Below are 15922 nucleotides of genomic sequence, written 5' to 3' on the forward strand. Positions count from 1 at the left end.
AAGCCGTGATCCTAAAAATGCCTTTCACATTGACCAAAACTAATTACAAGACCTCTTCTACATTGAGGCTGGCATTCCCTTTTAAAGGGAATTTTTATCATCAATGATATCACTAAGGAGAATCAAACCTTTTCCAAATTTGAGAGATTATTTGGAGTTACTAAGGACGTTTCTCCTCATAGTACTGGCATTAACTTTTTATTTCTCTTTCTTAAATTTTATATTCATAGATGCAAATTTCAACAGGTGGCTCCTTCTCTTCAGAATTTCCGCAATTTTGTTAAGCTTAAATTCAACATTGAGTACAAAATTGCTGAGAAAAATGGCAATCTTGGCAAGCACTTTAAAAAGTTTTCTTTCGACATCGATAAAATTTGATTGTGTTTTTTTTTTCAAGTAACTTTTATATTATGTATATTATGTATATTATGTATATATCATGGCTAGATTTTTTAAGTGTGAGTAGAATATGAATCGTTTTTTCTTGTTTGTCTTCTGTCCTTTTGTTTGTTTTGTATGAGTGTTCGTTGTCTTCGTCCATAGTCTTTGCCTCGTCTGTCTCTCTTTGTACCTGTTGCTCAAAAAGAATATTTTGATTATGTAATTATTGTTCATGATCGTTGGGAACTGATGGCTCATTTTGTATGTCTTTTCTCCCTCCATCAGTTCCAAGCACAGGGAATAAAAAAAGCAAATGAATACAACATTGGCAATTTTTTAAATCCCGGAAGAAAAACAACAAATGATTTTGTCAATTTGTAAGATTAAAAACTATAAAGTTACAACAATGATACAAATTATAATAAAATTATTTGATTACTATCATGTACTAGTATGTGTGTCCATAGACCTGTGTCTGAGTATGTCTGGTATACATACTTGGTACTTGAATATTATGCTTGACATCTATAAATAGAATCTCAAACTTAAGTTAAATCTCAAACTTTCTCATAAATCACGACACAGTTCTTTGACCACAGAATGTTTGTACATTCATAAAATGACCTTTGAATGTATTGAGCACAAAAACTCATACTCTGCAATTTGAGGTTAAATTTGAGCTCCCAATTTGTTACATTTGGCATTGAGAGTGTTGGGTCATTGTGATCATAAAAATAAACATGGAACAACATTTTGCCAGGAAAGACCTTGGTGCCAAGCCCGGGGTGCCAAGACATTGGTATGATGTCCTGAAAAACCATGTATACTGGGCAGACAGAATTTGGAAGTAAAAATATTTATTTATAAACAAAAAAAATTTCATCTGATACTTTTATGTATGGTAGTAAACTATTTCAATAAAGCAGGATAGCCTAAAAGTTCAGAATAATTAAAATGTAAGCAAACAAATAATGTCAAATCTATCAAAGTAAAAAATATTGACATGCATGAACTTTTTAATTATTATTAACTTGTACATTTGAACCCCAGGATTTGAACACAGACTGCAAAAGTGCAAGTAACATTATTTAATTTAGTAAACAACAGGAATTGAAAACTTATTATTACAATATAAACTCTTGAGCAGAAAAACATAGCAAAATATTAAATTAAACAGCGCACTGAAAACTAAAGTATAAAAAACTAGTGGCAAATCTAAATTGATGAACTCAGTTGGAACAACAAGCTGGAGAGGTATATTCATCTCAGCTCAAAGCAACAAAAAAAACTTCAATGAAAAGGCAAGTTCACTACCATAAAACTTTATAGCTAAAAATTGGTTTCAAATTGACATATCTCCAATTTCTTGAAATAAATGATGAATGGTGGATTTTGTTCTCAACTTTTTGATATAAAAATATTTGATCATGTAGTGTTGAATTTCAATTTTCATATTTCAGCAAGCTCCATGCGTTTTTTTTTTTTTTACATTTAAATCTAGCAACAAAGAATATAGAAATCAGTAGAAATCAATTCAGAAGAAATGGGCATATATTTGTTAAGTTTGAAATTCACATGTCAATATAAAACTGACAATTTATATTTATATTAAGAAAAATAATGTCTAAAATCAGTGAAATCAGTATCAGTATTTAGTATCATTTTTTTACTGGTTTAAAACTAGTAAAAAAAAAGTTGCAAGCTTTACTATAAGCCTAAACAAAATGATAGCCAGTTGAACTGCCAGAGTGAATGAGAATTTAATATAATGTGCTGTAGGATAAATAAAGCATAGATTCTGTAGAAGACACAAAACTCCAATACAGTAGTACCGGGAGTAGTACTTGCTGCATGAGGACCAACCGGTCAAGGTTAGGCTATATATATTAGACATGGGCTGCTCTATGGGGTTATGTAATAGTGTATCTCGGTTTACACCTCACCTTGTTCACTGGTCTTTTCGCCAGCCCATTCGGGCTGGTACCTGTTTCAGGTTTGGGGTCAGTTTACTCAAGAGATTATATTTTAGTGGTATTGGAATGATTTTTTTTTTTACTTTTTGTGGTTAAATTTTTTTAAAATATTTTAATTCGATTTGTTAGGAAAAGTAAGTATGTTTTGCCGTTTCAACGAAAACAGTGAGTATTACCAAAGTTATGTTTGAACTAATTAATTATGACTTTTAAAAGTTTAAAGGCCTAAATGTAACAATAATAGTTAATATATATAGCATCATATGGTCAGCAGAAGAAAATCTGACATCACCTATGATGTCATATCAGTGTCCTTGACCGGGGTCCTTACTCCTTGACCACTGAACAGCGTGATATCATGTTGATAACAGATCTATAGAATCAAAATCTTCATCATATCCCGGATCATATCACAGATTCTCAACAATCTGTGATCATATGGACCATATTGATGTGAAAGTAGTTATCTATCATATCCTGTGTCGTTTTATGGATAAAAATGACTCAAAATGTTATTGATGAAATGGTTGCTATCATAAACATCAGTTTTGTCTTTTCAACGGGAAAAATCCGATGCAAAATAAAGTTTTTAGGGCCTAGCTATAATATGGGCATAATTTATGCATATAGTATTGAACAATGTACCCCATTTGACATGCACTTATAGATAAATAAATTGTCTTACTTTATTAATTTAATAACTTCTTTATTATAAATAAAATGACACATAACTATTTGATTCATAAAATTACATTCAACAAAATGATTGAAGAGAAAACACACAAGGCACTAGGCAGACTGTTATAGAATGGAGTATGTAAGATGCCATGTCCATAGCTTCGCAGGAGTTTCCGACTAGCAATCAACATGATCAGCACATTCAGAAAAACACAGTTTAAGAGTGAAGATTGTAGTGTAACCAGTCCTTTATAAATGTGCTGGCCACTATCTATTATAATATAGTAGGCTTAAACTATACATTGCGAATTAATTAAGTTATTTTAAAATAAAATGTACATGTAAGTTAACTCAAACCGGCAGTGTATATATCGAAAGCAGTGAAATCGGACATTCCTAAGCGAAGATATTGAGTTCGTAAGTTCTGGTATTACAAAATTGGAAATTGAGATATCGTGGGTAAAAAGCTGAAAAGACAAAAAAACCCAACGACAACAACAACAACAACAACAACAAAACAAACAGACCAGAACAATTTGGAGTACATGTAATGAATTAAAAGAGTTGACATGAGATTAGGAATTAATGTTTCTGCTGTTTCAGTGTGCATGTTCTCATCGTTGATGGTTTGGTGGACTGTCATGTAGATTTGATAAAATATGAATGAATATGAATATGAATATGAATATGAATATGTAAGCGTGATCCTAAAAATGCCTTTCACATTGACCAAAACTAATTACAAGACCTCTTCTACATTGAGGCTGGCTTTCCCTTTTAAAGGGAATTTTTATTCTATTTATAAATTATGAAGTATAAATATATGTGGCATTATATTTTCGCAAATTTCTGTCCTTTTCAATCATAGACTGTAGAATTATGCTTCAATTCAGAGTGCAAGCACAAAACTTGTTGAAAATTACACTGAACAAAAGTAACAAAAACAAGTTTTGGGGTTTGTTTTGTTTTGACTAGTTAATTTCATTTTTAAATAATAAAGTTAATTAACTATTAAAGGAGTATTTCGTGATCCTAGCATCCTCTATTTATGTCATTTTTCATTAGATATCCACGAAAAAAACCTATTCCCCGGGGGGTTCACTCCCATTGTGGCCTGTACACCATCCGCGATAATGAAAACGCGTAAAAGGGTCGATTTTTTATTGGGTATACGACGATCTGGCGTATCGCGTTTAGGGTGTCAAAAACATGAAAAATTGGAAAAAAGGGTAGCAAAATTGCAATTTCTAAATCTGCTGAAATGAAATTTAGGGTATGAAATTTGATGTTAGGAATGAAATCCCTGTTTAGGGTGTCGTTTTAGCCAAGGGTTAAATCCTTGTTTAGGGTGCTTTTCAAAAGTTGATTATCGCGGATGGTGTACAGGCCACAATGGGAGTGACCCCCCCGGGACCTATTCCCAAAATTTCAGTTGATTCGATTTTTGCGTTCATGAGTTATGCATGATTATGTGTATTACACTGCTCCATAGACAATGCGTTGTAATTTCGTTCTGGTGCACCAGAGCGAAATTCAATTTTCACGATATCTTTGCTAAGCGAATTAATCTGCAAGAAATATTTTTTGTACATAAACATTATGTAGCCAGAGGTTTCCAGTGATATAAAAATCTCAACTTTTTTTGAGAAAAGTGGGGGATGAGGCTGTGGATCACGAAATGCCCTTTTAATAAAGTCATTCAACTTATTATGCATTCATTTATATTTTATGATTTTTATTAATTTTATAGGCCTATGAATTTTTATTTTTAAAACATACCCAGCCCTATACCATCCCAGGTATACCATGCACCACATACTGCGCGCTGATCAATGGTCTGCGACAGGATGTGTTTTTGTTATTATGTGTTACCATGCCAGTGAAATTTTAGTATGAAAAATCCAAAGAAGCTAGTCACAAAGAAAAAAACTGTAAGTGATTATTAAATAACTATCAAAATCCCTTGCTAGATCCAATAAATGTGAACAATAGACTCTATTTCTATATAGACAGTCTATGATCTGAATTGGAGCAAAAGATAGTCTATGATCTGGGGGGGGGACTCCCACTTTGGAGGTGACACCGTATAGGGTGTCACCTAAAACTCTGCATTTATGCACATGCTCTCACACCCCCAGGCTCACACCAAAAGACACCTTATTTTCCCATTTGATCTGTCACCCAAAGGCCTCTTTTTCAATTTGTTCAACAACTTTCATTAATCACTGATTTTGTTACTTATTTTGAAATAAAAAAAGCCATTATGACCCCATATTTATTACATTTTGCTCTTGCAATAATAATTTATGAGCCCTGGTGAGAGAGTAAAATGGGGGGGGGGGGGAAGACATTTTAGGCGAGCCAAAAAGGAGGAGGGGCAATTGCTTTTTGGAACACATTCATGGGGCACCTTTAAAATAAAATGCTCTAAAGGCTTAGGAAAACAATACTGAAACGCTGTAATATGCAAATTTTCATCCTGCTCGCTGCACTCGCAACATATATATTAAGACCATTTAAGGTTTACCAATTGGGGGCAAAGATTTTTTTGGTGGACCGAGGGGGGGGGGGAAGCAATTTTTGGCAGGCCGAGAGAGGAGGGGGGCAAGCGTTTATTGCACAGCCAACACCAAGCCATTTCATTTTGAAGTAACCCCCAGGTCAAAATCATAATCAGGGTCCATTCAGATGAGTCTAAATCAAACTATAGTAATTCCAGCAGGTAAATTGTATCAATTCCGGCTGTAAATCGATAAATTGTACAAATTCCGGTTTTGTCTTCCATAGGGGTTTTGCTAGAGTTGAATTCCGGCTGTCCATTTTGGATGTGTCTAAATTGTTGTATCAAAATTCCAGCAGCAGGTAAATCAAAAAATTGTACCAATTCCAGCTGTGTCTTCCATACAGGTTTTGCTTTTGCTGAGGGGTGAAATCTGGCTGTCCATTTCACTCCTACTTTTGGATGTGTCTAAATTGAAATATCAAAATTCCAGCAGGTAAATTTGTAAATTGCACAAATTCCGGTTGTGTCTTCCATGGGGTTTTGCTGAGGGGTGAATTCCGGCTGTCAATTTGACCCCCAATTCCAGAAGTGTCTTCCATAGGGGGGGTGCGGAATTCATCTGGAATAGCCCATTGCATCATCACATCACCTGGGATGCACGTACGCCCAGTGCATATATCAAGTAGTATTTTGTATTACCTGGTACTGTTAGGGTTAACTTAATGTACTTGTTTTGTTGATTCTTTCAGAGTCTACCCGATGAGCAGACATCTCTTACATCATGGTTTTTTGTTCAAAATTTACGGGCAGCAGAATATATGTGCAGGGTGAGTGTATATGAAAGGGACAGTGAAATAGGTTACAATTTATTATAGCACCTCAATGGGTATTTTCTCATTTCACTGGTATTTAGGTAACAAAACAACCAAGGTAGTACAAGCTATTCTGTACTTGTGACTGTTGTCATTCAGGTAGTAAAAACTTTAAATTTCAATCTGATCAACTAGACTAATATTTATTTGAGTGGCAATATTTTGCATAATTAGGCCAACTCGCAACTGATTTAAAATGTTATAACAAGACCAACATTTTGAGGACATTTTTCAGAGAATTGTATAGTTTTTGACCCTGTGTGGAACCCAAATGTTAACCTCAAACTGCAGACTGATAATTTAAATAGGTCAAATATATGTGACATGATCTGATCCATGGAGGCCAAAGGTGGCAGATTTGAAATAGAAATAAAGGCAAATATATAGTAAAAAAACAATAAAATACATAAGAAAATAGACATCACAAAATTTCATAACTTTAAAACAAAGTATGCTAGACCTTTGGTGTTTTCAGTATATGGTAGATAGCCTAATGTTTGTATTAGGTGATAATTATTGTAATGCAATTGTGAAAAATGCCCGCCCTTTGGCCTCCATAGATCAGGTCGTGTTATAAATGTTCTTAATCCTTATAACCAGAGGAATATTTTGGAATAGGTTTTGAGGAATTTTGATTTTGAACCCTCTGTAAACTTTGACCTTTGAATTCACAGATTGCCCAAAGATGCTCACTGGGCACTAGTCCGATTATTATTTTACACACCTCAGATGTTACACTGAAACCAAAGAATGACAGTCATACATAGCTTACGTCACAGTCACCACAAAGTCAAATGGAAACAAAAATTGCGCTATTCCAGTTGAAATCCATACACCCCGTATGGGAAACATGGCCTTAATCCCCCATATACGGGGTATAGGATACAAATGGAGTCGCTCATTCAGATAACCCATTTCAACTTAACAACCCTGTGTGTGGAAATTTAATGTCACATCTTCCATAGGGGTGACATGGATCAGATGGAATAGCCCAATGTTAGTTTTACCCAAGTTTTTATTTAATAAAAGTCTTTTATTTTTTCTGTGGTGGAGGTACGCGCTGTTGATCAGCGATCGTGTGGGATTGGCAAGGGTCTCCTCCCCTTGTACACGCATAAGACCAGTCAACCATCTTGTTGTCAATACCGTTGATTAGCCAATCAGTGTGATTGTTTATCACCTGTGCGTTTACGCTTGTGTACACGATACGCACAGCCTAGACCACGGAAGAAAATAAAAAATTGATTTTTAAGAATCCAGTTCTACCCAACTAATTGAAATCACTTTCGGTATCAGTGGCAATGTTCTTAAATGGTTTCATTCATATGTGTCACAAAGATTCCAATCTGTCATTGTTAATGGTTCTACTTCAAATCTGTGCCCACTTTTGTACGGGATTCCACAGGGCTCTGTATTGGGGCCAGTTTTGATTACATTATATTCCCAATCCCTCTCAGATGTCATCAATCTTCACAATTACTCTTTCCATAAGTATGCTGATGATACCGTTGTATTTCAAAGTGGTCCTCCTGAGAAGTTTGAGGTAACTAAGATCGCAATTCAGGAATGTATCAGTGACATTTTATGTTGGATGGACAGCAATAAGCTAATGCTAAACACAGATAAGACCGAGGTTATGATTGTGGGCACCACTTTTCGTGTTAAGCAGGTTGCTATTAATTCCATCACAATTTTGAATTCTGATATCAAAATACAGGAGTCTGTTAAGTACCTTGGGGTGAGATTGGATCAAACGTTATCCATGTCCAGTCACATCAGTGAAGTTTGCCGTTCATCATTTTTGTCTTTAAGACGTATTGGGTGTATTCGGCCTTATCTGTCTGATAAAGCTAGATCATGTCTTGTCAATTCAATTATTACATCACGTCTTGACTTCTGTAACTCGTCCTTGACTGGTATCACCACTGACCAACTTAACAGACTTCAAAGAATACAAAATTGCGCGGCCCGTTTAATCATGAAGAAAAGGAAGTATGAGCATATCACCCCTGTCATATATGAGCTTCACTGGCTGCCATTAGAATTTCGGATTCAGTATAAGTTAGCTGTTTTTGCTTTTCGGCACTTTGAAGATACTTTACCAACTGATCTGTCTGCTACGCTCTCTGCGCATACAAACCAGCTCGATCACTTGATCTTCTACTGAAAGATTATTGAAATCTCCCGTGTAAATCTAAAATCAGCTGGTGAACGCTCCTTTCATTTCGCTGCCCCGGCTGTTTGGAACTCGCTTCCAAACAGCCTCCGTAACACACATTCGCTTACTCAGCAACTAAAAACTCATCTTTTTCTTCATACTTTTCCGGATTCACATGTAACTTGTTTGTCTTTATGTTTGTGCGCCTTGAGTTCTTTTGAAGATTGCGCGCCTACTAAGAACCCTCCATTATTATTATTATTATTATTATTATTAATTTTGTTGTTTGTTTTACAGGTGTATCAAAACCTGACTAGTTGCCAGTTGCTAGGCAACATGTGTGTCATGTTGGATTATAGTCAAGAATTTCAAGCAGAGACTAGTGCCTGCTTCCATTACTTAGCATTACAAACGCAGCAAGGGGACTTTGGTGAAATTTCTGGATGGTACGTATCTGTTGCAGACAACAAATAAGTAAGGTCCAAAAAAACCTGATTGTTTGCGTTGACATAGGCCACTTTTTATATGGATCTGGCGGTCGGTAATATTTTTCTGCTTTTTTTTGTCCAAAAGTCACCAGCATGCCAACAATCATGTATTTTCACTGGGGTCTAAAACTCGCTAGAACCAGAGACACAATCTGATACTTTCAATTCTTGTCAACAAAACTTTTGTTTGTACAAACTCCTTTCTCAAATGCACAGTTCAAACACAATAGACCTCTATTGCAAATCGAAGAGATGTGATGCTGCTGTCACATTTAGATTGGTATATCCGAACTTCATGATTTTCAGACACAAAAAATAACATTTTTTGATCTTCTTCATATCGCACCCTTTTGGATGAAAAGGGTGATACAAATATTTATATCGGACTAAATGTTTGAAACGGGCGAATGAGGACAAGCAAAAATGTGTTGTTGTTTTTTAGCCTTATTGATCACAAGGAGGGGGCATTACATGTATATCACTTATACATAAATTCTAGATAGTTCATTGGTTAATCCTCAATTTTACCATCAAGGACACCATTGAAAAGTACTTTCAAAAGTTTGATAGCTTTTACCGCCCGAGTGACGCTTATGCCACACAACATATAAACATTATGACACTTTAGCCAGACACAGAATGCATCATGTATGGTGGGCATGTAAAGGGAAGAGATTGCTTCTTCAGAAAATAAAAAAGATCATTTGACTTGGCCTTTAAATTTGACTTGTGACCACTTTGTTATCATCTTAGTCCGTTCAAGATTTTGAATACCTTTATCATGTCACCTCTTAATCTTCTGACTTCCAGTGGGTAAGGATTCAATTCTTGAAGCCTATCCTGGTATGGTTTGTCTCTTAATCTTGGAACAAGTTTTAGTAGCTCTTTGCAATTTCTTTGATATCATTGAAGGACTCCATGCCTAGACACAAAACTCGACATGTGGACGAACATAGGGTTTATACAGGTATACTAAAGGATACACTTGCTTACCTAAACATCAAATGCTTTGATGGCATACACAATTGCAGCCCTCGAATTAAGGATCTGAAGGGGCACAGCAACTTTTTTAGGGCAAGTTGAAAATTGCCTTGGATTTTCACTGAAAAGGCAAGGCAGCACGGCAGTTTGTAATATTTCAAGAGGGCATCATGGCAACTGTTTAAAATTTGAGAAGGGCACCAAGCCAATTTATCAAAAGTGAAGAAAACACACACAAACATAGATAGATGATTTTATAATAAAGGCGCAGGGCTGGGGCACCGACGGCAACTTCATTAGAGGGCACGGCAAGTGACTGCCTTGGGTAAAGGACATATTTTGAGGGCATTACGGCAGTGGGGATGGGCACCCACCCAAAATGCCATGGGTGTCATGGGTTAATTCGAGGGCTGCACAATTGCCTGCCATTACTCATTGAGTGTACGCGCTCTTGTGCGATACTGCCTCCAAACACTTCACACGCCTTTCCAAGTTTTTGCCACTTAATTTCCTTTTCTGACAGGGTGCTCTCCACGGTTGGCTTGCCTTATCGCCATGCGAGTCCGGTTGGCTTTGTCTTTCATCTTACAAATTATCACCCAAATGGATGGATGTCGCTGTTTGTGACCTTTGTCTCTGTTCCACCTGTTGTGGAAACCATATGGGACATGCATGATCAAGGGGAATGAGTCACATGTCGGCCCTGGTCGAAAATGAGTTTTACACATGTTTCTAAAGAGGACATTTAGAACCTCCAGAAACTGAAAACCCCATGTTGATACTACTTTTCTTTGTGAAGTTATGTCAATTTATCAATCGCTGAAAACAATATAAAACAAAAGAATTTTAACACTTTCTTTGCCAATATCTCAAAATCAATATCAGCGACATCCGACTCATTTCACTTGATCGTGTCACATATAGTACAACACAAAGAAACACAAATAATATGAAATCCAAAACAGGCTGTGTCCTCTGTTGGCCTGCCTAATCGGCATGCGTGTCCGGTTGGCTTCGTCTTTGATCTTACAAATTATCATCCAAATGGATGGATGTCACTGTTTGTGACCTTTGTCTCTGTTCCACCTGTTGTTGAAACTATATAGTACAACCCTACAGTACAACTATATAGTGAACCCAACGACTGAAGATGACCTCTTGCTGGTGTTTATCATGGTAATCTTTATTTGGGTTTGGGGTCCCACAGCAGCGGATAACCCCTCACCTCCTCAATCAAATCAGATTCAGTCATATCTATCAGCACCAAATATTGCCTCTTCAAACGCCTTTCCAAATTTTGCCATTTCTTCCTCCTTCAGGGAGGGCGCTCTCCTCTGTTGGCCTGCCTAATCGCCATGCGTGTCCGGTTGGCTTCATCTTTGATCTTACGAATTATGACCCAAATGGATGTCACTGTTTGTGACCTTTTGCTTTTGTTTCTGTTCCAGCTGTTGTGCTTTGATAGCATACATAATTGCCTGCCAGTATTTATTCAGTGTGCACTCCCCTGTGCGATATTGTCTCTTCAAACGTTTCAAACGCCTTTCCAAATTTTGCCACTTCTTTCTTCTTTGGGGAGGGTGCTCTCTTCTGTTGGTCTGCCTAATTGCTATGCGTGTCCGGTTGACTTTGTCTTTCATCTTACGAATTATCACCCAAATGGATGGATGTCACTGTTTGTGATCTTTGTCTCGATCTGTTCCACCTGTTGTGCTTTGATGGCATACACAATTGCCTGCCAGTACTCATTGAGTGTGCATGCTTCTGTGCGATATTGCCTCTTTAGCCCTTTATCCATAGGCTGTTCCATTGTGGCGTTGTGGCCTTGTGACCTGGCCTTGTACCGCCCTGTATCCATTGCATGTTCACTGTGGCGTGTGCACACATGTGTGCACCAAGGATTTTAGTCATTCTTGACCCTTCATGGGAGACATAACACAAAAATAAACAGTATTTGCATTGTATTTGGTATGGTGGAAGAAACCAAAACAAAAGGTAGGGATTAATTCTGCATACCTATAATACATTAGAAAAGAAACGTTGATGAGAATGCTAATAAAGCAAACAACAAAAATTTGTAAGCTAGTGCAACATTTTTTATTCAAAGCTAAATGATGAACCCAACGACTGAAGATGAGCTCTCGCTGGTGTTTGTCATGGTAATCTTTATTTTTGGGGTCCCACAGCAGCAGATAACCCCTCACCTCCTCAATCAAATCAGATTCAGTCATATCTATCAGCACCAAAATGCTGTGTGTCCTCTTGTGGTGTCGGCAAAAGAATGAACATGTTAATTCTTTGTGCTGCAGGTCACACGGAACATGTGCCGTACACAAAGACACATGTGCAGTGGGTACAACCTATGGATATGGCCACTAAGCAAAATAAAAGGTTCATTGTCTGTGTGGCGCGTCACAAGGGAACAAGGGAACACGGAACAAGGGCACACACCACAAGGGAACAGCCTATGGATACAGGGCCTTAAACACCTTTCCAAATTTTGCCATTTCTTTCAGATGTCACTCTTTATGACTTTTGTCTCTGTTCCACCTGTTGAGCTTTGATGGCATACACAATTGCCTGCCAGTACTCATTGAGTGTACGCGCCCCTGTGCGATACTGCCTCTTCAAACGCCCAAATTTTGGCCACTTCTTTCTTCTTTGGGGAGGGTGCTCTCCCCGTTTGGCTTGCCTAATTGCCATGCGAGTCCGGTTGGCTTTGTCTTTCATCTTACGTATTATGACCCAAATGGATGGATGTCACTCTTTATGTCCTTTGTTTCTGTTCCACCTGTTATGATTTGATAGCATACACAATTGCCTGCCAGTACTCGTTGAGTGTACACGTTCCTGGCCAATATTGCCTCTTCACGCGCCTTCCCAAATTTTGCCATTTCTTCCTCTTTCGGGGAGGGTGCTCTCCTCGATTTGCTTGCCTAATGGCTATGCATGTCCGGTTGGCTTTGTCTTTCATCTTACGAATTATGACCCAAATGGATGGATGTCACTGTTTGTGACCTTTGTCTCTGTTCCACCTGTTGTGCTTGCATGGCATACACAATTGCCTGCCAGTACTCATTGAGTGTACGCGCTCCTGTTTGCCTCTTCAAATGTTTTTCCAAAAAGGGAGGGTGCTCTCCTCGGTTTGCTGGCCTAATCGCCATGCGTGTCCGGTTGGCTTTGTCTTTCATCTTACGAATTATGACCCAAATGGATGGATGTCACTCTTTATGACCTTTGTTTCTGTTCCACCTGTTATAATTTGATGGCATACACAATTGCCTGCCAGTACTCATTGAGTGTACACGTGCCTGGGGGATATTACCTCTTCAAACGCCTTTCCAAATTTTGCCATTTCTTCCTCCTTCAGAGAGGGTGCTCTCCTCGGTTTGCTTGCCTAATTGCCATGTCTTTCATCTTATGAATTATGACCCAAATTGATGGGTGTCTATGTCCTACGTCTCTGTTCCACCTGTTGTGGAAACTATAACACAAAGAAATACAAATAATATGAAATCCAAAACAGGTTTTCCCAAAAGATCTTAAAGGCCTGTGACCCGATTGACAGCCTCATCCCCCAATGTTTTCATTGTTGATGTGTTTTTTGAGTAAGAGCATACCAGCAATAAAGAATTAGTTTAAAAATAAAATAATGAAAAAATGTAAAATGTGTACATGTATGATATAAACAAAAATAAAGAAATAGTTAAGGATGAATTAAATCAAAAGCATGAGCTATCAAGAATGATAAGAGGAACATAAAAACAAAATACAAGAGAACATGCCCCCCCCCCATACACGGGTAGTGGACGTAGTGGTATGTACTGTCATTTAGAATGAACATGTACTGGGAAAAACTGGTTGCCAGTGGTATAGCGAAACGTTCTGTTTCCATCAGGACATGCATAAGCTGGAATATGGCACATGTTGTTTCAGGGATGCCGGACCAGAATGCAATTCTGCTTCTGTACTCCTCAACGCTACAATTGTAACCAGGCGAGGAGGGAGTAGTGCACGATGTGATGAAAAGATGTTATGCTTGGTGAATTTGGTAGTCTTTCATGATCTTTTGCTTGAATGATTTGGTTTCTTCTATAAACGAATCCAACAAGCCAAGTCATGGTCAGGATTTGGTCGGCCATGTTTGGGTCCCCGCAGCACCAAACTGGTGTTGTGACTGCCCAATTGGGTGGATTAAAGCCACTTAAAATTTGACGTTAGATTCTTTTGTGTTGTAAACTGTCATCATTCTTTTGTCTACGTGTAACACGGGTGAGAGAATGGAGTTTAAAATACCCTCCAAGGCCGCATCATTTCACATTTTAGGTGAGATGGAGCCGACAGGGACCCAAATATGGCTGCCATTGAGGTGTAGGAATGTGTGAAATTGGATTCGTCTATAGTGATGATGTTTTGTGGGATTGTATTCCAGTCTTTAATTGTGTTCGGAAAAATGAGTAGACCCCAACATCTTTTCTTACAGATGGTCTTTGGTATTGGTATTCCGTGTGAGGCTTTTCACCGGCTGTTCATATATAATTTTGCTCCAGGATGGCTGCCTAACCTTTTGCAATTTTGTGCATTAGTGGGGCGCTTTTAACCAATTCACACGTACAACGTATTGGCTTGCTAATTGTGCTAATTATTCACATTTACACTGAAAATGTTCTTGTTTAGAAGGGGACGATATTTTGACCTCTAGTCAGCCGAGTTATGGCCCATCAACTCAAATTCCTAGGCCATGTGCAATGTACATTGTACATCACCTGCATGAAAATGGACTACTTTGAAGGAATATGCCTGTTATGTTCTAACAGACAGGGAGAGGAAACCACAAATACAAAATGTAATATTTTTGCATCATGTTGGGTGATCTTGATGGAATGCTACAGCCAGACCAAGATGTTTAAATGCCCCAAAATCACAGCAGTAGGAGGAAACTTGTGGTTGCCTGCTCTGCTGTTGGCTGGTGATGACAAAGTTTTAACATATGTTTAAAAATGTAAAAAACTTGCATGAAATACTACCAAATTTGGCAATAGATTCTCTAAAAGTTGAAAAGAATGATTGCAAAAGGCCATTAGATTGAAGACCGAGATCTCCTGATATGATTTTTATAATGAGATTTTCTTTATGCCCACTTGCTTTTCAGGCCCAACTCAATGCCATGGCTCTACTATGATCCAGAGGAAGATACAGAAGACATTGTACGTGAAACCAAGATTACCACAAAATTCTCTGCTAAGCCGTCATCAGAGAACAGTAAACTAAAGATGTTTGTTGGCACCTACGCAGCCAATGGGACCTACCTTGGTTTACAGCCAACCACAGGGGGCACTGTACAGTTGTGTAAAGACACTGTGAAAAAGATGGATGCCGCCTACACGTTTGCGACCACGTATACAAGCAGTTGCGACATCAATGTACAGGACTTCTGGAATAATTATGAAACGCTCTTCTATGACATGTGTATCCTTTGTTGAAAATTTGACAATACAAAGCAAAGAAAATATTGTTGGCATATTTTGGTATACAAGATGTAAATCTGCCACCCCTCTTCCCCAGGTGATTGTAGATAAAAGCACTTTTGACATTTGGCTCTCCAGGTACCCCAACAATGATTGAAGGGAAGTAGGGAGGGAAGAGGAATGGGAAAGGTTTGTACTTCTCATCAAACATAGTTATACTAATGTTACTGAACTAGCAGAGCGGCAATAAAGATTTGCAACATATTGTCAAGGTGTACCAACTATTTTTCTGTTGATTGTCGCTGAAAACACCAATATAGAGCTGATGTAGTTCTTAAGCTTATGAGTTGAGTGTGTTTTAGAGTATAAAAACCTTGTATTAACAAAAAGAAAGAGATTAACTAGATACATTTGGAATTT

General features: G+C 37.7%; 1 protein-coding gene across 1 annotated transcript in view; it reads left to right on the plus strand.

Moving 5' to 3' along the window:
• LOC140135964 (meckelin-like) overlaps positions 1-15922 on the plus strand; it is a 66066-nt gene that overhangs the window by 18490 nt on the left and 31654 nt on the right. The window contains exons 7-9 of the mRNA XM_072157660.1: positions 6285-6362; positions 8863-9011; positions 15187-15503. Of these exons, the coding sequence (XP_072013761.1) occupies positions 6285-6362; positions 8863-9011; positions 15187-15503 (544 nt within the window). The remainder of the gene's footprint in view (positions 1-6284; positions 6363-8862; positions 9012-15186; positions 15504-15922) is intronic.

The sequence above is a fragment of the Amphiura filiformis genome, chromosome 16 (genome assembly GCF_039555335.1).
Source record: "Amphiura filiformis chromosome 16, Afil_fr2py, whole genome shotgun sequence".
In the NCBI taxonomy this organism is placed as follows: Eukaryota; Metazoa; Echinodermata; class Ophiuroidea; order Amphilepidida; family Amphiuridae; genus Amphiura; species Amphiura filiformis.